This window comes from Onychostoma macrolepis, chromosome 02 (genome assembly GCF_012432095.1).
Source record: "Onychostoma macrolepis isolate SWU-2019 chromosome 02, ASM1243209v1, whole genome shotgun sequence".
NCBI lineage: Eukaryota > Metazoa > Chordata > Actinopteri > Cypriniformes > Cyprinidae > Onychostoma > Onychostoma macrolepis.
The window spans coordinates 32022016-32043788 of NC_081156.1; the positions used below are offsets into that span (position 1 = coordinate 32022016).

The window sequence follows — 21773 nt, forward strand, 5'->3', positions numbered from 1 at the left end:
TGAGACACTTATCTTTAAAATACAGAACATAAAGCTCTTACATTGTCAATTGACCCTTTCCAGGAAGTTTGACTGACAGGCGATCTGACCAATCATAATGCTGAATCTGCCAGAGAGTAGATTAACGTCAGTGGACTTGAACTTGAAAAATTATGTGTACTGACTTTCCGCGATTGAAACAAGATACCTTCTGATGTTCATTCATGTTTATTTTGTGCTATAACTTGTAAAGAGGAAAGGATGATTGGTTCATGTACCACTTGAACTGAGGCGCTACAATGATCTGTCACAACACATTGAAGAGCCACAAAACGGTATTTATTGTTTGAATTTCTTAAAAAATGACACAATTTCAAAGCTGAGACTTTGTTTTATAGCAAAAGTAACCTGCTGTCTTGTCTGTTGGTGTGTTGTCAGTGTTCTCTTTACTCCGCAATGTATTTTTCACTGCGTGAGAACATGATGTGTGAGAGTGCCATAGCTTGTCGGACACAGCAACAGTAACAAAGGGGGGCGGGGGCGGGCACACAAAACTACAGAATACATAGAGTAGAGATCACAGTCCTCTGCATGGTTCAACATACAAGAAAGAAAATAAGAAAATGCCCAGGTGCCTTTAATAAGTCCTGTGGGATTGTTCTGACTGGCATGAGATTGGGTGGGTGGAGCTGGATGCTGCCAGGAAAATGAAGGGGCTAAGAGGTGTGTGGCACATGCTCTGAGGAAGCAGCATAGAAACAAAAGGTTTGTTCGACTTCATGCGGCGCTGCGCAGACTAATCGGTGAGAGAAGACATTAATTCGGACACTTTCTGCTTCTTGTATCAATTCATATAAACTCTAGAGCTTTTTTTCAGTGTTAAAGCCTGTTTTATCATCGTTATAGGCTAAACCCCACTTTTAACCATGGAGGTTGGTTAGAAGTACGTATCACATTTATAAGTGGGTTTAGCACCGTTTTTACCCTAAGTTATGAAACAGCGTGTTGTCTAAACAGTGGTTTCAGTGTTTGAGAAGAATGTTACAGAAAACACTTGAATTAAAGTGAAGAGATGGTTTTATTCATACCTTTATAATGCACAGAAAGGAACATACAAGAAAAACTTGATAGTACAGTCAACAATATATCTACGAGGACACATAAACAGGTCGCGTGTTGTGTTCATCCAATCAATGACACTGACACCACAAATATGCAAATTAGAACGCTAACCCAGCTTTAGGAATCACACAGTGTAAAATGTCAGTTTATGAATACCCAGGATTAATCAGGAATAAATTATGAGCAGTGTGACAGGTGAAACAAGATAACCCATGAGTCAAATTATCCAGGGTTTATTGAGTCATGATTAAATATTTCAAGTGTGAAAAGCCCTTCTGTTTATGTATTTTAGAATTAAACATTAATTTTATTTTAAACAATACATGTAGTACTTTTGTGGTTCCTTTGTGTCTTTTGTTTCGTTATTAATATTCTTGAGAATCACTGTTTCATTTCTGCAAAAGCAAAACAGAGGAGAAAGGGAGGAATATCACCAGAGCAATGAGGAAATGACTGTTAGTCATGAAATATACAAAACATAGACAAATAAAGAATAATTCCACAAAGATGATAATGAAAGGAAAGCCATTTTACAAAGAACAGATCAAATACTAACACTGTCACTGACTGTGCCTGTGGACAAAAGTAGAAAAATAGCAAAACAAGTTAATTTGTGTTTTATTTCATGTGTAGTAGCAAAATGTTTATGAATTATTGAAAAATTGTACCTGGTTCAGCCTCAGTTACAGTGATGTGAAGAGGATGCATCATCTCCTACAGAGCAGAAGTACCAGCCAGAATCAGTCAGTCTCAGTCCAGTCATCAGCACAGTGAACGATCTTCTCCCATCATCACTGATCTGGACTGATGAATTCTGGGATGTGTCAGTCCTCCTCACTGTGTAACAGCTCTGATATTTATTTCTGCACCACTGTTTGACTTTATTCTGATATCCAGAACTGTAGAAACACTGAACACTGATATCACCACCTTCACGTCCAGATACACTGCTGCTCACCACAGACACATCAGGAACTGAACACACACACACACACACACATACACCCCCCAGTCATTTGAGATTATATAATGCAGGAGGAATGAGAGAGTATTTAAAATGAAGAGGATTTGACATTAGTATGTGATTAAAATAAATGCACTTATTGGTTATTGGTAGTTGTTCCTCAGTCTCCATAACACAATAATAATTTGGCAGTGGCTATATTTGCACAAAGTGTATTTGCACTAGCGATAGAGGCTATTTACACTAAGAGCAAATAGCATATTTTCTTAGTGATAGATGCTATTTACATGACGCACGTGCGCATTTTCCCCTGAACGTAATCAATGTAATCAGCATCGTTTACATTTATTGAAAAGTGTGCATGCGTTGTGGTACTCTCCAAAATATCGGAAAACGGTGATGCGGGGGAGAAGAAATGTTGAATAAAGTCGTTACCTTTGTTTTCTTTGCGCACCAAAAATATTCTCAAAAAAAAAAAAAGACGTCTACTAGCCGTCCAAACACAGCCCAGACGTCTAGGCTAAAACAAGGCTGAATTTGGGCTGTCAGTGAAAATTTAATAGATGTCTAATCATAGCCCAAGAATAGACTAGTCATCAAATAGACAGCTAATGAATGCCTACATATATACATCTAGACAACAAAATGGCAATCCATCCAAACAAATTAAATATACAGCTTTTATTAAGAAAATGTCATTTTTAACAACTTAGACAATACAAAATGACAAAATAATTAATGACAAAATAAAACATTATAAATACAATACACTTAAATATAAATATTATGATAAAAAATCTGAAATTTAACAACTTAAGACAGTAAAAATATAAAAAATTAACTTTAATAACTTAAGATATTTAAAAGAAAAAAAATCTAATACAAATCAAGAGAATGTTATCACACTTAACATTAAAACATTACGGATAAATGACAACATAAAAAAAAGATTAACCCTTTTGTTGGTTTACTTATTTTAACAAATAAAACAACCAACAGTGAACTTAAAGGAAATTATTATTATTGGTTTTATTTCTTGTTTAAAATGCTTCCCAACTGCATTCCTCAAGTCCAACTCTGTTGCTGCCGGGAAGTTGGTCATCACAGCATCTGCCAAATAATAATAAAAAAAAAATAGCATAAGAAAAGCTTTTTTTGACATAATTTTTTACTGTACAGGGAACCATTCTCTTTTGCTTGGATGCCTACTAAAAACAAAAACAAGATATATATTGTGTATCGCCATTCAGTGATAAAAGAGAGAAGCTGGTAAATGTTGTGTGTTGTATATACATACCTCTAATGACCGAGAACAGTGCAGTCTTTTCAAATGCCTCTTTCTGCAGCGGACCACCCTCCTTCATGTTGACCTCAGGACATGAGGGAATTTTTTAAAACCCTAAAATATAATACAGATTGAGGTGGTTAACAATGGTGGACAAAGTTTGACATTGCAAAATGGCCAGTAAATTTAAATTTCCAATTTGCGTTGTAACTTATTGAGTATTGACACCACAATGTTTGATAGATGTTGCATGTTTTGTAGGCTTTACCTGTTCAGCATCCTTCTGGCACTGTCTTTGAGGTTCCTTCCTTCAATTCTGCACAGCTTTGACACCTGAAAAACACATGCCAATGTCAGGCGGGTAGCATTATGTGTGTCAGTGTACAAGTGTTTATCAACCTTAAACACTGATGCCCATTGACCTGCAAGTTCTCCATCAGTTTTTCCCTTTTAGTGCCCACCCACAATCTGTCTCTGCCTCCAAAACTGAATTCATAACAACACAGTGATAGCTGCTGTAACTAAAAGGTAGCCCAGTACACACATTAACCTCAAATGTGCATTGAATAATAAATTCACCCCTACCGTTTTTATTGCAATATGTTTTCTGTTTATACTGTTTAGGATTTAATGCTGCATTGCACATCTGAGCTAATTTTAATATTGCTGAAAACTTTTTATAATTGATAATTTTATATTGCCATTTTAAATCATTTCTATTTTGAAGCTTTACTATCAATTTGGAAGTTTCAAAATAAATCTTATTTTACTTGTACAATGACAAAGATATTCTATTCAATTAGCTCATGCTCTCTCTGTATGTAACAAGCCAATGTTCAGTCAAAAATTTAATTTAATTAAAATTATGGACTTTGTCAAAGATGGGAGCTTTAGTGAGGAAATGTTGTTTAGGAGAGGTTTTATTATAATTTTTTATTTATTTATTTTTTTACCATTTTACCATTGCTCCTCAATTTCCAACTGCTTTGGAAATTTGGCAAAGCAGTATTTGTTCTATTGTTTGCTCTTTCATCTCTTCTTGCGCTGCAAAATAGCTTGAGTTTGTAAACACGTACAAATGATAAAACTTTTACTCTATTATCTATAAAATTTTGCAATTAATCCTCTGAACTGCATGCTGAACAGTGGGCCTAGTCAAGGATCACTATCAACTAAGATCTGCTCCCTTCACTAAAATGTCACTGTTCCTAAACATGATAACAAATAATACAGATAAATAATGAACACATGTAAAAACGAAACGCAGATACTTTACAAGACCAAGCAGGAATGTCCTTTATCGTTTGTTGTTTGCCCGCTGCTCTCCGACAGGTAAACTTAGGCTGTTTCTCAATTCCAAGAACGCAGAGAACGGACTTGTGTTCTCGTGGAGACCGGTCTTGCAAGGCTTCCTTTGAAGAACGAACTCGGAAGGACGTGAGAACACAGAACGCATCCTTGTGAGAATTGAGACGTGCAGCGTTCTTGCTTTACTGACCGCAGTCTCAGCATAAGCAGCGGCCAATGAACAATAAATATGACATAACATAACATTACACACAAATGTCATAATTATTAAAACATTTCATACTATTATAGATATTATTTTAATATAATTGTATATCGTTTTATTTTACAGCGTTATATGACTATGTTAAGATTCATTTTAATATGCCAATAAAAATACTGCAGACTTTCTCCGGGTCTTACCACTTTATTAAAATTAAGCAAAACAAAACGATAAATGTTTACTTTCAAGAGCCGTCAAGTATTTGCAAGAGCGAGTTTAAATCTTACAGGCTTCCGTACACTGACCGCCCGCAGCGTCTTCTGGGATTTCTAACAGCTCGATTCCCTCGAGTCTGCACTCGATGCATCTTCGATATCAAGAACACATCCGGGAACTTTCATGCGTCCTCTGTTCTTGCGTTCTTGACAGTGTACAGCAGGGGTCACCAAGTTCAGTCCTGGAGGGCCGGTGTCCTGCAGAGTTTAGCTCCAACCCTAATTCAACACAACTGAAGCTGCTAATCAAGGTCTTAATAGGTATACTTGAAACTTCCAGGCAGGTGTGTTGAGGCAAGTTGGAGCTAAACTCTGCAAGACACCGGCCCTCCAGGATCAAGTTTGATGACCCCTGGTGTACAGATACATTTTCTACCAGGCCTACATGTTTGCTTCTTTATCTTTTGCTGGTTTGCGTGGCACAGGCACATTTGTTTAGTTAAAAAAAAAAAAAAAAAGACTCGCTTATAAAGAGTTCTGCGTAATGAAAACGTGTGCATTGAATTAATTAAAATATGTAATGTCATAATTATAAAGTTTTGACAATTTAGGGTAGAGTGGGGGAAAACGCCCCCCTACTGTTTTTCCCAAAATAAGCACAAGATAATGTCAAGATAAATTTTTATTGTAACTATGGACTACGTTGACAAGAGTGATGTGGAAGGTTTCACCATGAAGCTTACACTGGTGATGTACTGGAAAGAAAACGGATTTCACAGTAAATGATCTCATTTTCAGCAGTAAGAAAAAGTGTTTTAAAGCTTGTTGTTTAGTAGAACATCACAGTTATATATGATGTGAGAACAGTAGGGTCTGTAGATAGGGAGAACGTGTTATTTAATAAAAATATAATTATATTTTCATAATGTAATAATTTTTTTTTTCCTCAAACATAGTCTGTGGGGTAAAACGCCCCCAGGGTGCAATGGGCAATTACTGTATTATTCTGTTCTGAACATCAAATCCTTTGTTTTTCCATCAAATGTATTCTAAATAGTTGGTTGACTAAAATATTTGGACTTTATATTTAAAAATTACCTCAAGTTAGCATCAAGTAGCTAATTAGCTAGCCAGTTAGCATCAGCTAACTTTTTTTTTTTTTTTCAAATAGACTATTATAATTTTGTAATTCATAATTATTGATTATATCCTTTTTTTTTTTTTTTTTTTTTTTTAATTTTAAGCTAAAGCTGCCTGTACTCTGATTTTGCTGTAAAGGTTTAAAGCAAATTGCTTTGTCAGACCGGGGGGCATTTTACCCCACCCATGGGGGCGTTTTGCCCCATAGGTGGGGCAGAACAATTACGTATGTAATTGTTGCATTAGGCTATGAATTAATAATCGTTTATTGATAAGAACTATTTCATGTCTTTTCATTTACAGTAGCATGAACCACGAGTAGTCGAGTACTTGAGTATTCTTTTAATAAGAAATCGACTAGCAGAAATCAGTAGTCGTGCAACCCCGTACTATATAGTGCTACACTTGAAAAAGACAAGAAAACTCCAAATGATTTAATAGGAAAAATGCATTAAGTGTTCATACAGATCCTTTAACTTTAGTCTGTTGAATAAGCATAAAGCAAATAAAGAATATCATTTTTTTTAATCAAAACTTTTCTAATCATCTGATCCTTCAATGTGGATAAAATTCCTAGTTCTGTGACAGACAGAAACGCTCCACATGCGATCTGAAAGATAAAATAAAAGTGCACACCATCAACAGACATATAGGCCTATGAGAATATGTTTCAATCTCGCCTTCATATAGATTTGGATACATTTAACCCACATAAAAATATTCACAACTTTTGTAGTCACAAAGACTTGAAGAAATATATTATACAGCAATAAAGCATTTCAAATTTAGAGATTGCTAAAGAATCAGTCTTAATAATGAAACTACTAACGTGTTCTCCTCAGTGTCAGCTTGTGTGATCATTATTTCTGTCAAAAGTAGACAAAGAACAAGCTCATTAGGTCTAGTTTTGTTATCTAAGAGCAAAGCCTTTATGATATTGATTATTGATTGAGCTTTACCAGGTTTTGCCTCAGTTACAGTAAGTTGAACAGGAACCTGTTGATCTCCTACAGAGCAGAAGTACCAGCCAGAATCAGTCAGTCTCAGTCCAGTCATCAGCACAGTGAAGGACCTTCTCCCATCATCATCACTGTTCTGGGCTGATGAATTCTGGGATGTGTTAGTCCTCCTCACTGTGTAACAGCTCTGATCTTTATATCTGCACCACTGTTTGACTTTATTCTTATATCCAGAACTGTAGAGACACTGAACACTTATATTACCACCTTCATGTCCAGATACACTGCTGTTCACCACAGACACATCAGGAGCTGAACACGGACAGCAAAAAATTTGAATTAAATAAATACACTTTGTTAGATCTAAACAGGTAAGTATAAAATCACATATAAAATAATGGAAATGTATAAACTGTTGCGCCACAAAAACCTTCTTTACCTTGTTGAACAGTTAAATACAAACGTTTTTTGTCATCTGGGTTTGCACGAGAGCCGATCTCCACAGCACACCAGTAATATCCAGAGTCTGAGGATGTTGGATTGCTGAGTTTCACAGTAAAAAAATTGTGGGCTGGATAATCAGTTATTGTCCATTTTCCTGTATCGTTTCCACGGGCTGTAATTTTGCAAAATTCCCACGTAAACCCTTGACACCAGTATTTTGGGTTTAGTTTATACTGATTGTCATACAGACAGGGGACTGTAAAACTTCCTCCTTCTGCAGTGGTTACATGATCTAATGTCTTCCAAGTTACTGTAGACACACAGACACCGATTTCATTTGTTATAGGAGACATTTCAGATCATTTCATAAGTGATCAGTGATCCAACCTCATGGTTGTTGAAACTTTTTTTTTTTTTTAAGTTGAAATGAAAACAGGTTTCTTTTGTGTTTCACAACACAACACCACTTATGTGTTAAACTGAACAGCTGGAGTTAGACAAAATAATGAGAACACCTGTTATTATAGGAGTTAATGCAATTATATTTTATTTAGATTTTCATTGTCTATATTCTCTAGTTGTGATCAGCAGTGTTTAGTACAAGCAGTAGGTGAAATGGGTGACTTATCAGACAGAAACTTCAAAAAAGGACAACTCATGGAAGCCCATTTGAGGAACGTCTGTCACCTTACAGGCCACTTGTTTGGTGTTTTAAGAACAACAGTCTTTATGGTTATTTCTGCATACACAAAGCATAGCAAAACTGAAACTGAATGTTATGGACATTAAACACTAAGAGGGATTGTGTCCAAACCACTGTGGACAGTTTTGGAGAGAAGATGATAAACAACATTCAACTGGAGACTATTCAGAATGTGTAAAAATCTATTCTAAGAAGATCTGGAAGCTAAAGGCAAAAGGTGGTAAAACGTCATAATAAAGCACATTATTTTGTCCAACCCCTGTATATTCAACATTCTACTTACTGACCCTGCTGTGTCTGTAAGAAGTAAAATCAGCCAAATACACAAAGAAAAAAAAGCTGCAACACATGAACTCAGAAGAACTAGGTGGTTTATACACACAAATATGAAACCTAATTTTGAGGGTGGAAAGTGTCTTACCTGCAGAAAAAACCAAAACACCTATGAGAACCAGAGGATAAACCATTTTTTGGACAGTGTGAGTAAAAGACAGACCTGAAATGCCTCTTAGAATAATCAGATAAAAACAGTCTGTTCTTAGTACCTGATGCAATGAAAACTGTAGTCAGACACTGTTTTTTGTTTCGTTTCCCCTCATTTGCCTGTCAAGTATGTCTTATTACCATATTCACACTTGTGTATATAGTATAGCTGTTGTCACCCACAAGCTTATGATAAAACTCTAGAAACAACACTTCCTAAAGAAATGTGAGGTATCACAAAAATGTACAAATCACAACCAATAAGCTTATAAAATCATAATAATGAAGGCCTTACTAATAAGCTTAATTTATTGTGTTAATAGCCTGAAAAGAGATGTTTTGCATATATTTATATGCACATATATAACATGTTTAAGTACAGTTCTAAATGTTCCATTTGGTTCCTGTAATTAGCTAATGTGCTAAACTTGTGACCGAAAAAGAAAAAAAAAAAGTGATCAAGTTCACAGTTGGGTGCATGTTGGACAGAAATCAACCACAACAAACTGAAGTCTAAAGCAACACTTCAGCATTCAAGTAGACACTGACTTCCGCTCTGTTTGCAGTGTTAATCATATGGTAATCAGCAGCAGAACACACTTAAAAAACAACCAGACAAAAAAGGGTAGGAACCTTGCTGCCTATGGAGGGACAGAAAGCTCTCGGATTTCATCAAAAATATCTTAATTTGTGTTCTGAAGATAAACGAAGTAGATCAATAGGTTGGCTTTCTCAAGGCAACATGACTGAAGTACATTGAGAGAAAGTCAATGCATTTTTTTCACAACTATAAAATATTTTTATTGAATTTCAGCTATTAACACAGAGACACGAGCAGAATATTCCACAAATGAGCTGAACGTGATTTTTACAAGTGAAAAAATGAAACACACTTAAAAAGAAATTATAACTATACATAATTTTAAAAATAATCCCATTTTTTCGAGAGAGGTCATTTAATACACAATAAAACAGCAAAGTAGGCTAGTTATGAACTATAAAATTCATTTACAATAATCCTTTTAATTTTTGACCCTCGCATCATCTCATATGGGTCCTATTGAAAATAAAATATTCGGTCAATTGGTCACAACCAATATGCAATGAAAATGTCAGTCCTCTGTCGTGTCTGTCATGTGTTCCCGCCTCTTGTGTCCATATTTCGTCTTGTTCCTGTCCTTGTTAAGTGTGTTTATTAGTTAAGTCTTGTCCAGCTGTGTTTTAGTAATTATCAGTGATTGTCATGTGTATTTAGTTCCTGCCTGTTTAGTTAGTTTTTGTCTGGTCTACTCATTATTCTGGTTCCTGTCCGTGTCTGCCTTGCCTTGCCTTGCCTTGCCTTGCCCTGATGTCCTCATTAAAGACTGTTATTTTGAAGTTACTCCTCGTCTGCGTGTTCGTCGTTTCTCCCTGCTGTGTGCACCGTGACAGAAAATCAAGAGGGAAAAGTCAACTGCATGAGTGGATTCATTGTGTTTGTGAATTTAAGCCAAAAAAGAAAGGAGGGAAAAAAAAAAAAACCCTTGTCTTGGTCAGAAGGATCTGTTCCTGTGTTCTTCTCACTGTTGCTGTTGGTGTGGAGCCACAGTGCTGTATATTGTTCCACCTGCTGGAGGCTTCTGAAACAGTGAGATCATTTCAGATTTACTGCCAGCAGTACCATAAACACATGATATAAAATGCCAACATTTCTGTAAAACGTACTGCTTCGCTCCCAGGAACACGATCAATAGTGCTGTAGGTGGTTATGTTCTTGTTGGGATCCTGTGGAGAAAGAGATTGTATTATACATGATATACAGTATTCATGTCTGATATTTCATAACATTATGTTTGGTCTACTTACGTTTGGGTTATCATCATTTATAGTGCTGTATATCACAGGGTCTTCAGGTTTAGAGTAGATCTGCATTTCACACAATACAATACAGAAAAGAAATATAACGAAATCAACATGTGAAATCAAAATGCCAATGCATTTGAGAAGTACGTAGTAGTAGTATTCTTGTTGATTTTTTTTTTTTTTTGTCATTTTCCTCATTTTATTTATTTTTTGGGAATTGCTTCATGGTTGATGACACCTCTCTATGGTGGATCCTAACCCCTTGTGTTAACCAGAAGAGGGAGACAAAGAGAGTCTTGTATATTTCTTGATCACTTTGGCTCAAATATCTATTATTTCTTCCAAAACAATACCTTCAGATCTCTGAACAATTAGTTTCTTGCCAGATACCAGATTTGAAATTCTCTTTCATTTAAGCGAATTTGTAAATGTTTTGGCACATGTGTGCAAACGTGTAAGTACAGTTTACTATTTGCACAATAACTACTGTAAATGCACATTGCTCTCACTTTTAAACATTCTTTCATAATGTGAGCCATTTCATGCAAACCGATCCATTCAATTATCAAAATATGTCAGACATACATGTACATTTCATAAATATCTCTGACATGGAATGTGTATTATGTCTGATCAAAATGGGAAAATTACCAGCCATAGTAACGAATCACTGTCTTACCAAATGAAACGTTCAAGTTTGGAAGCAGAGCTTCCTTGCATGTCATTTTGTGGCTGTTTTCTGTTCACTATATGTGAGTTCACGTGAAAGAAATGTGTAAAAATAAACATACAAATGTGAAATTTGCCTTCCTGGCAACACCTTTAAACTGACACCTGCCATGATGTGTTTCTGATTTGCATCTTCTACACTGTAACACTGTACACCTGCTTCAGCAGATTTTTTAGTTTGCTCAACTTATTTTTGTGGGAGATTCTCAAATATTTGTTGTATAAGCTTTAAACGACAAGTTGAGAAAACTCAAAAATTTGCTGAAGCTGGTTGCCTTAAAATTTTAAGTTGGCTCAACTTTTCTTTTTTTTTTTACAGTGTATAGCAAAACTGACATGTTTGTATACTGTTTTTTTAGTGTAAAAACATCTAAACATTTTGACCAGTACAGGATGACAAATAAACAAAATCATTTTGTCTGGTTCTGCCTCAGTTACAGTGAGATGAACAGGATTCAGTGCCTCTCCAGCAGAGCAGAAGTACCAGCCAGAATCAGTCAGTCTCAGTCCAGTCATCAGCACAGTGAAGGAACTTCTCCCATCATCATCACTGATCTGGACTGATGGATTCTGGGATGTGTCAGTCCTCCCCACTGTGTAACAGCTCTGATCTTTATATCTGCACCACTGTTTGACTTTATTCTTATACTTTGAACTGTAGAGACACTGAACACTGATATCACCACCTTCACGTCCAGATACACTGCTGCTCACCACAGACACATCAGGAACTGCACACACACACACACACCATTTATTTGTGATTATAAAATACATGTGTAAGGTCAGAGAATTTGACATTAGAATTTGATTAAAACAATTGCAAAATGTCTTACCAGATTGAATCTTGAGATACGGCTCATATGTTATATTTATCGGTGATTGTTCTCCAGTCTCCACAACACAATAATAATCTCCAGTGTGTTTGTTCTGCAGGTTTCTCATAGTCACAGTAAAGAGACTCTGATCAGGATGATCAATTACTGACAGATTCTCCTCTGTTGTGTTTGTGTATGTATTAGATTTATCAATCTCTGAGAACCAGTATTTCTTCTGCTGTGTGTATTTCTTGTCATAATGACATGGGATGGTGACAGATCCTCCAGTATGAACAGTTAATATATATTTTGACCAAAAGTCGTAGCTTTTAACTCCTAAACAAACAACACACAAATCATTATGTCCAGGATTAACAATAAATCACTTAAAGTAACAAACACAGCACAACATTTAATTCTTACCTAAAATGAACCAAAACCTGATTGAAATGTAGAATAGTTTTGTCATTGTGTATGCAGTCATTCTAAAGGTTTCTTTTCCTGTATATGAGTTGTCTGACTGTGGTTGTAGTAACTCCTGTACTTCCCTCTTTCTTTCATATAGCACTATTATCATATTACTAATGTACTGCACCACCTGGTTGAGAGCTGAGGATAGACTCTAAATCAGGGGTTTCTCGAGGTCACTTTCCTGCAGAGATTAGCTCAAATCAAACACACTTTAACAATCTAATCAAGGTTTTCTTCAGGATTACTAAATTACAGGCAGGTGAGTTTGGAGCTAAACTCTGCAGGAAAGTGGACCTCAAGGGCCAGAGTTGAGAAACCCCTGCTCTAGATTTCAAGCAATGTTAGGTTCTGGTCACAGTCACATTTCTGTTTTCTGTTTCTCTATTCTCTATTCAATTCTTCTATGCCTCTGTTTCACTAGTACGGGGATCTGACTTTTCGAGAAACTTTATTTCTCAATTAGACTAATTCTATTTGCATTATGTATCAGCTATACAAAACACTGATTTTGATAAATATATTTTACATATATCCAACATTTTTCATGCTGTCAGAAGTTTTGATGCTTCTGAATTTAAATGATCTGTTTTGTCTGTAAACCATGTTGTTGGCTATATGTTAAAGCCACACTATGAAACTTTGTCATATGAGCAAGAGCCATTAATAATGGGAGAAATGAACCTTTAAATGATATGACACTTTGAATCAACAAAACCAGTTGCTCTGCAAAATGATTCACATTTCAAAGTGCTCAAAACACCACATGCTGGTGATGCATGCTCTAAATGCAACCAAAACTCAATCCAAACATGCATAAAACACCTTTTACCAACCAGTTGCAAATGATTTACTGAAAGTGTCATCTATTAATTAACTAAACAGGCCAACAAGAGTCTATTCATTACCTGAAAGCGTGTGCACAAAGCAGGAAATAGTGCGCAAGACTGCCCCAGGTGTTGCATATTTTATTTTGGGCAAAGATGAGTGTGTATTTTGTACAACTTTTGCAACTGCTTTTTATCACTTAATTAGATGCAGTACAATTACTAAATTGTATCGTCTGTTACATAGGGACTAGTGACCAGACATACAGAAGTTTATTTTTAAACTGCAAAGTACTACTATGCTAGTGTAATTTAATTAATATTACAATGCTAATTAAGATTTTTCTACCTGAAAAAGAACGTTGAACTAAACAACTAAATAAAACATGATAAATCATGACAAAAGACAGACATCACACACAATGTACTGATGCATGATCCCTCATGAACAAATATAACACCTGATGTTTGCATGGATTGAGTCACATAGCATATGCAAATATAGTTTCAAATATAGTGTGTTGTCCTGTTAACACAGACAAACATTGTGTTGACAAGGTCAAATTTCATGGCATGTGTTCTGTTTAAGGACTCTTGGCCCCATCTGGCTTCCATACCCATACAAGTGTGTGACTATAAGGGATACAGTTACGGCTGGAAACTAACAATAAATTAAATTTCCATTAGATTGTGTTTTATTAACGTCTACACCTATATGGTATACCCAACCCTAAACCTACCCCTTACAATAATGCAAAAAGAGTAATTATTTTTGTACAGTGTGACAAAAATTACACAGCAGCAATGACCAACCTTCCCAGGGCAATTGTTCAGGCATTTGACGACATCTGCTGATTGACTGGAGCCATATGATTAAACAAAACAGTCTCTCCCCATTACATTTTCCAAAAAGCAGCATCTTCAGTGAAGTGAGTCTCGTGTAAAAAAACACATACGGTTACTCTTGCTTTTTAGAATGCACCCTGGAAGCCTCGCATATTCAAGTTAGTTACAAATGCTGCGCTCTTTACGATGCACATTCTGAAATACTAACCTTGAAACAAAGTCTTCTGAACTTATAACAAACCTTTTTTATTTCTGAAATATAGTTTTTCGATTTGGGACTCAGGATCAAATGAGCTGGATGATTTGTTAAATCAGCTAACTCTCTGTGGACAGTATCATCTTCATAAATACAAAGTCACTGATTCCAATTTTAGGCTTTTCTGTAGCCTATTGATTTAACAGCTTCTATGACTGTTTGCTAATCATTTAAATAGAAAGCTGCTAAACCTGAACTATTGATGAAAAATGGGTTCAGTGGTATCTGTGATATAGGGCCTACTGTATGTTAATTATTATTATTATTTATTTGTTTTTGCATTGGTTAAATTAAACGTAAATGGAAAAAAAAGGCTGCACTGCTCTTACGTCAAAAAAGTTGACTAATAGGCCTACTAATTAATTAAACTTCTAAACTATGCAGCTATGGAAATCTATAAATACATTACATATGAAATAAAGCATAAATGAACTCATTATTAAATTGATTTAACCTGCAACCAGCATTGGTTACTATGGCAAATAATGAAAGGAATTATTGTGCAAAAGTATGAATGAAAGTTCAGGATGTTCAGGCATGACAAATCCATTTAAGAACTAAAATGTTAGAAAATCTGCTAAAAAAAAAACAAAACTGAGATATTAAAAACTGACAATGACAATATCACACATGTGAGATGATTCTTGGACATTTCTAGACATCATAAAAGTTGCATATACCGTGTTAATAAATGTTGATATGGATTTATCGAACAGACAAAGAAATACATAAAAATGATATCGCTCATGCTTTATTTATTTATTTTTTGGGTGTGTGTGCGTGTGTGTGTGTGTGTGTGTGGGGGTAGAGGTAAAATTGTCCAGCAGATGGCGCTACACATACAGAAATGTATGTGGATAAATAAAATATAAGGAGAGTGTGTAAGGTATAGGCTATAAACTATTTCAAGTAGACAATTTTATGTGCCATTGAAATGAATAAAATTTATTTAATATCAAAAATAAAATTATTGAAAAAAATTATTTCATTGCAACAACATAACAAAACTTACTGTAGCCATTTACTGTAGGCTATGTAACCCTAAAAATCATGTAGGACGGATGTGGACTTAAAAGAAAGCGTGAGAAGAAGCATTACAGAATATTTCAAATCTTTCTAAAGTGTTAATTTGGTCATGAATTAATTTTGGAATATACCTGTAATATGCAAATGTACTTCAGAAATGTACTTCAAAACTATGTACAGTAAGGCTTGAATAATTGATTTTGTTTTCACAGTATTGCCAACCAGCATATATTTAAAAAACACTGACTCACATGTTTTAGTTATATACGCTAAGCATTGAACCTTCACACTGTCTAAACTGAAACTTTAGAGATGGATTTATTATCAATTTACAATTATTGACTTTCATTTTCTCATTACTTCATTCAGAACTCACAGCCTTGTGAGTTTGTTTCAGAGAGCTGTAGATCACGTCAGAGTCTGAATTCAGTGATGATGGAGGCTGTGAATAAACAAGATCAGCTCTGAGAATCTCATTTCTGCATCACAACCCTTAGTGTGTCATTTCAGTGCCACAAGTGTCAGATAATGGATATGCAAAAATAGTGATCATTTACAAACAAATTTCCCTTTTTGACTAGACAAACATACAAACCAACTGCACATCACTTTTACAAAAATCTCAAGAGGAGACACTTACTGCTTTACGAAAGGTAATCACAGAACTGTAAATCACTGAATTTTCATCCACTGCGGCAGAAGACTGTGAATAAACAGAAATGATGATGATTCATTTGGAATCAGCATCTCAGTCAGTGTCTAGAGACAGTTACACACATGTGGACTGATGACTTACAGTAGCATCTGGACTGTTGGATGTCATTTGGTATTCACACATTTAGATGGTACTGTTAGCTAATGAGTTTTGGTTGAATGTATTCTTCTCCAAAGTGTTCTTTTCCATCAATATGTTAATAAAATCCTAAAATACTTACTGTATTTCTGGTGCTGTTAAAATGTCCTTCTCTAATTTGACCCCTCGCTGTCAAAGTGAGATATGAAGATTAAATCCCATAATGTTTTACACTATTAACATCCACGGAATCGTTCCATTCCACAAAAAAATTAAATAAAATAAATAATAATATTTCTAGTGTTCTATAACGTTCTATAGATTTTTATGTTCTTCACACTAAGAAAAAAAAGGTTCTCTGTTTACTGATAGGTTATTTGTGTAACCAAAATTAGACTTAACAGGGGTTTATGAATAAAATACACAAATAGTCAAATCTCACCAGGCTTCTTTCTCAGCCTCCATGTTACTATGGCAACAAGAGTGACAATCAGTAACAGCATAAACATCGTAATCAAACACGTGACCAGAAACACATCAGACCTGTAGTGATGAAGAGACATATTTGTTTTTATCATACAAAACAACAGCAGATTAATCTTATAAAGTTTTGTTTGTAATTTAGAGATATCGGGCCTCATTTATAAAGCGTGCGTAGGCTACACTCAGATTTGATCTTAGAGTGTGCGTACGCTTAAATCCACGTCAACGCTCATATTTGTAAAAAATGGCTTTGACGTGGAAAAGTGCTTAGAGTCAGGGTCCGAGTACTGCAGGTTTTAGAAAATGTAAGCTCAGCACGCTGTTCTAAATGAAAGAATTTGGATGATGACTGGTGATCTTTTACATGTTAATGGCATTAATTAGGAGTCATTTATAAGCAGAGACCTGAAACCATTCATTTGCGATTCATAGATTTCACATCTGAAAGAGATATGTATAGGCTACGTGCGTTTTCTGTATGAATCACCCTTATGCATATTTGAGAGATGATCGTAAGATCAATTTTAGAATGTTTCTGCGCAACATTTTATAAATGAGGCCCATCATTTCAAGCAAATGCACATGGAAATGTCTTAAATACTTGTTTTGCTCATCCATGCAGCTGTGTATTTCACTATTAACAGTCTCTGAGGCTGCTGTTGGAGATGGATGGGTTTCAGCTCTGCAATTAAAAATAACATTACCATGGTGCATGTAACAGTTTGGCAGTAGTTACTATTATGAATGACTGAATAACAATGTTTACACTTACATGTCTGTCTCAGGTTTTGAATCGGTAATCATAGCTCTTGGAAATAGCAGAAATGGAGAAACAAGTTTCTTAGCTTGAACGTAATGTTATCATTACAGCTGTTTGTTATGGAAACCCATTTCCAAGAAAATACACTCTTTGGCAAATCAGAATTCTGACATAAAAAGTAGAACTTTTTATCTTGAAACTTTGACTTAATTGTATAATTGTAACTTTTAATCTCAAAGTTATGACTTACGTATGTATGATTTTCAAAAATTTCAACTCAATTTATTTTTGTCAAATTTGAATTTGAATTTAGTTTTAGATTTTCAGTTTTATCTCATAACGTTGACTTTTTACGTTGACTTCTCATCTCATAATTTTGACATTTTATATCATAATCATAATTATGATTTACCAAAACATGATTTATTATGTGGCGGAATTGGGTTTCCATAGTATATTACGTTGCCTTTTATGGTTTTTCAGATAAATAAATGATTTTATACATTTCATATCTTAATTAGCTATTAAACACGTTATTTCTGTTCCTGAGCAGTCTGAAAGACATTCAGTCTGATAAACTCTGTGTAACGGTTCCTTACTGTATATTATTCATTTTAGGTAAAAAAAATAAAATCAGAAGAAAGTTAAGTTTTTATTAAAAAATACTAATTAACAATCTATCACTATAGAGATTCACAGCATATAAACGGAAAGTTTTTGCCTTTTTACAACCCCTGGTTGTGATGTGAAATTAAAATGTTCTGGCTAGAAAAGTATTTGGATGTGAGTGATTGTCAAGTTTACACCTACATGTCTGTCTCAGAGTCAGATGGTGCAGCAGCTGGAATAGTTGTAAATGCTTGAAAAGAGACAAAAAAATATGTTTGTTTTAAGAAAATGTTATAGGCATTATGAATTTCACCATGGCTAAACTGGTTTGTGATTTTACCTCTTTTGGGTTTAGTGACCGTGAGTTGAACAGGAACCTGTTGATCTCCTACAGAGCAGCAGTACCAGCCAGAATCAGTCAGTCTCAGTCCAGTCATCAGCACAGTGAAGGATCTTCTCCCATCATCACTGATCTGGACTGATGGATTCTGGGATGTGTCAGTCCTCCTCACTGTGTAACAGCTCTGATCTTTGTATTTGCACCAATGTTTGACTTTATTCTTATACTGAGAACTGTAGAGACACTGAACACTGATATCATCACCTTCACGTCCAGAGACACTGCTGCTCACCACAGACACATCAGGAGCTGAACACAGAATTTTTTTTTAAATCAAATGGCTCATTGTTTCTAAAATGTAAATGTTGATATGTGACCCTGCATGGACCACAAAACCAAGTCGCTGGGGTATATTTGTAGCAATAGCCAACAATACATTGTATGGGTCAAAATTATCAACTTTTCTTTTATGCCAAAAATCATTAGGATTTTAAGTAAAGATCATGTTCCATGAAGATATTTTGTAAATTTACTACCGTAAATATATTAAAACTTAATTTTTGATTAGTAATATGCATTGCTAAGAACCTTATTTGGACAACTTTAAAGGCAACTTTCTCAGTATTCAGATTTTTTTGCACCCTCAGATTCCAGATTTTCAAATAGTTGTATCTCGGACAAATATTGTCCTATCCTAGATCCTATGCTTGATGCTATCTCAATTTCGAAAAATTGACACTTAAGACTGGTTTTGTGGTCCAGGGTGACATATCATAAAGTATTTACTACAGTTGGGAACCCTTCATTTGAAGCCAGTAATTGTTTTTAACCAATTCTAGAACTCTGTCCTTACGAAAATTAACCGTGTTTTTAATACAAAAAAACAAAAAACAAAACAAAACAAAAAAAACACATAAAAACATAAATGGTTATAGTTAAACTAGCCATGGTTTTCCGAAACTAACCATAGTTTAACCACAGTATTTGTAGTAAAACTGTGGCTCTAAAAATGCAATTAATAAATGCAATTAAATTAAATTAATACAATGCAAATTAAATTAATTAATTAATTAATACCAAAAAAATAATAAAAATACATCATTCATTCATTCAACACAACAAAAAAACAAAAAAAAACAAGGTTACAGCTATCCAACTGGACGTGCATTCTTCCGCCGATGCGCACTGAACAGCCTGTTAAAGACACACTGAGGTTAAATTCGAAACAGTAGACCTCTATTTCAATTTGCCATTCTGATTTCAGACAACGTCGCACTTGTACCACAAAACGCCTATTTAATCTGCATCAGATTAATCCGATCCAGAACGAACGATTTTTACGAGTCAGTTCTGAGTTAAAAACAGAATGGTCCGAATAATTCTTAATTTAGTGGATCAACACACTGAACCATTCGCCACGGTTTCTGTGATCTGATTCACTGCAAACCGGAATCGTTCAGAGGAATTACAGTTTTAATTAGCGTTTATATTAGGTAACTGAAGAAAAATAATGATATCTCAGTAATTAAACACAATTATGGCCTCATCGGTTCACATTAGGCTAGTCATTGCCCTGTCAAGTTCTCACTTTTTTAGTTATTCTTTTTTTTTAGCTACAGAAATAAATATCTAGGCTATCACACAAAATCCAACAACAACCTTTTACATAATTTATAACATTACTTAGCTACATTATTTGTTAGGCCTACAATAATTTGGAATTTGGAAAGATATTCTTACCTGATTGTACCGTCAGATACAAATAATATCCGTCGTCTGGGGCACCTCTGATCTCCACAGCACACCAGTAATATCCAGAGTCTGAGGTCTGCAGATTCTCCCATTGCACTGTAAAAATACTCTGGGCTGGATAATCAGTGAGGGAATATTTTCCTGTCTCATTTGTATATCTCAATATACTGCAAGAGACCCAGTGTGACCCTTCACACCAGTATTTACGGTTTTCTTTATGTTTTTTATCATAAAGACATGGAATAATTCCAGGTGATCCAGATTTCACTCCGATATCCAGTGCATTAATTCCAGCTTCATCTGTAAACGAGATTAAATGTAAACGAAAACATCCATAAACTGCGCATGGCTACGAAACGTGAGAATTAAAAGCTCAAAGAATTCAAGTTAAACAATTTTAAAAATGCAAGTTTAACAAAACACCATGCAGTAGTTTAATAACGCTAATTATAAGAGAGAATTGTAAGTGTTTTTCTAAGTGTTTTACCTGAGATGTGAAGTAAAATCAGAGAGAATCAGAGGGTAAATCATGTCTATAGCGGAGTGCATGTGCATGAGAAGAGCTGGTCAGGTCTTGCAGTGTCTGTTTCCTCATGTTTCAGAGGAAGAGCAGACATATCGCCTTCACCCACATATACACCAACAAGTGAGCAAAGTAGCCAGTTTGCAGCCAGCAACCTCACACTAGCAACAACAAATAAATATTTTATTTATGGGCTCTAATTTGATTTGTGTATATATTAACGGCACAGTAATTTAATTACTCTTGAAATGTTTAAGAAAGAATATATTAAGGCTGATCAGATGACTTTCTCCATTTACTGCGACTGATTGAACGACATTTTTCTATATCAGCCACTAATTTGACACAACTACGAACGCGATTAAAGCACACAAAGTGTCATGTTTAATTGTTAGGTTATTTTTTATAATTGCTTGTTCAATAATTTTCATAATTTGTGCTTTTTTACAACATTAATGAATTTTTCTGTTTATATTTTTTAAATAAAATGGGGTGGAGCTGAGGGAAAGGGTTCATGGGGGTTGGTATAAATTATTTTGAAAAAGCTAAATTTGATAAAAATAAATGCATGTTCAAACTAAACTGTCAAAACATCAAAACATTTGTAGCATGAGATAAAAGAAAATGATATCAGAGTTTGAGAAAACAGTGCAAAAAGTAATTATTATTATTAATTTGACAGTATTATTATTAATTTGACAGTAAATAATGTATGGGGAAACTTTCACCTGATTTCACCAGACATTTTTAATATCTGATCTATTCTCTCCTCTTATAAAGCTATGCTGTACGTTTGTTTAGTTACTAACAAGTAAACTGCAGTATATATTTTTGTAAATGCAGTTATGCTGGTATTTTCATAAGAAAATATCTGCTGTTTGATACCATGTTCGCCAC

At 34.9% G+C, this 21773-nt stretch overlaps 2 protein-coding genes, 1 long non-coding RNA gene and 1 pseudogene across 6 annotated transcripts; all 4 read right to left on the reverse strand.

Moving 5' to 3' along the window:
* Window positions 1-1645: 1645 nt before the first annotated feature.
* On the reverse strand, window positions 1646-8844 carry LOC131528709 (polymeric immunoglobulin receptor-like; annotated as a pseudogene).
* Window positions 3064-5210, reverse strand: LOC131527037 (uncharacterized). The gene is made up of 4 exons (XR_009267597.1): window positions 4627-5210; window positions 3619-3683; window positions 3363-3464; window positions 3064-3175 (listed from the first exon to the last, which is right to left on the reverse strand). It is a non-coding gene; the product is annotated as an uncharacterized LOC131527037 (long non-coding RNA).
* A 795-nt stretch (window positions 8845-9639) lies between the features above and the next one.
* On the reverse strand, window positions 9640-12699 carry LOC131527015 (polymeric immunoglobulin receptor-like). 4 transcript variants are annotated; one of them, XM_058755842.1, is made up of 7 exons: window positions 12617-12699; window positions 12212-12529; window positions 12090-12106; window positions 10650-10709; window positions 10509-10568; window positions 10326-10423; window positions 9640-10217 (listed from the first exon to the last, which is right to left on the reverse strand). In XM_058755842.1, exons 1-6 carry the CDS (start codon window positions 12675-12677, stop codon window positions 10364-10366), a joined length of 576 nt encoding a protein of 191 aa, XP_058611825.1. In that variant the 5' UTR covers window positions 12678-12699; the 3' UTR covers window positions 9640-10217; window positions 10326-10363. The 4 variants fall into 4 exon arrangements, with proteins under 4 accessions (XP_058611825.1, XP_058611833.1, XP_058611815.1 ...); XM_058755850.1 differs by having other exon boundaries at window positions 9640-10420; XM_058755832.1 differs by having other exon boundaries at window positions 9640-10423.
* A 2705-nt stretch (window positions 12700-15404) lies between these two features.
* LOC131528718 (polymeric immunoglobulin receptor-like) lies at window positions 15405-21621 on the reverse strand. The gene is made up of 10 exons (XM_058758042.1): window positions 21615-21621; window positions 20342-20653; window positions 18602-18910; window positions 18463-18511; window positions 17665-17700; window positions 17494-17574; window positions 16852-16952; window positions 16552-16598; window positions 16257-16319; window positions 15405-16058 (listed from the first exon to the last, which is right to left on the reverse strand). Exons 1-10 carry the CDS (start codon window positions 21619-21621, stop codon window positions 15978-15980), a joined length of 1086 nt encoding a protein of 361 aa, XP_058614025.1. The 3' UTR covers window positions 15405-15977.
* Between the last annotated feature and the right edge of the window lie 152 nt (window positions 21622-21773).

Coding starts and splice junctions, on each gene's coding strand:
- LOC131528718 (XM_058758042.1), bottom strand. Junction 17,575..17,664: donor TCAAAACCTGAGACAGACAT/GTAAGTGTAAAC, acceptor TTTTAATTGCAG/AGCTGAAACCCATCCATCTC. Junction 16,953..17,493: donor TGCATGGATGAGCAAAACAA/GTATTTAAGACA, acceptor TCATCACTACAG/GTCTGATGTGTTTCTGGTCA.
- LOC131527015 (XM_058755824.1), bottom strand. CDS start 12,677: ATGACTGCATACACAATGACAAAACTATTCTACATTTCAATCAGGTTT. Junction 12,530..12,616: donor CAGGTTTTGGTTCATTTTAG/GTAAGAATTAAA, acceptor TTGTTTGTTTAG/GAGTTAAAAGCTACGACTTT. Junction 12,107..12,211: donor GTATCTCAAGATTCAATCTG/GTAAGACATTTT, acceptor GTGTGTGTGCAG/TTCCTGATGTGTCTGTGGTG.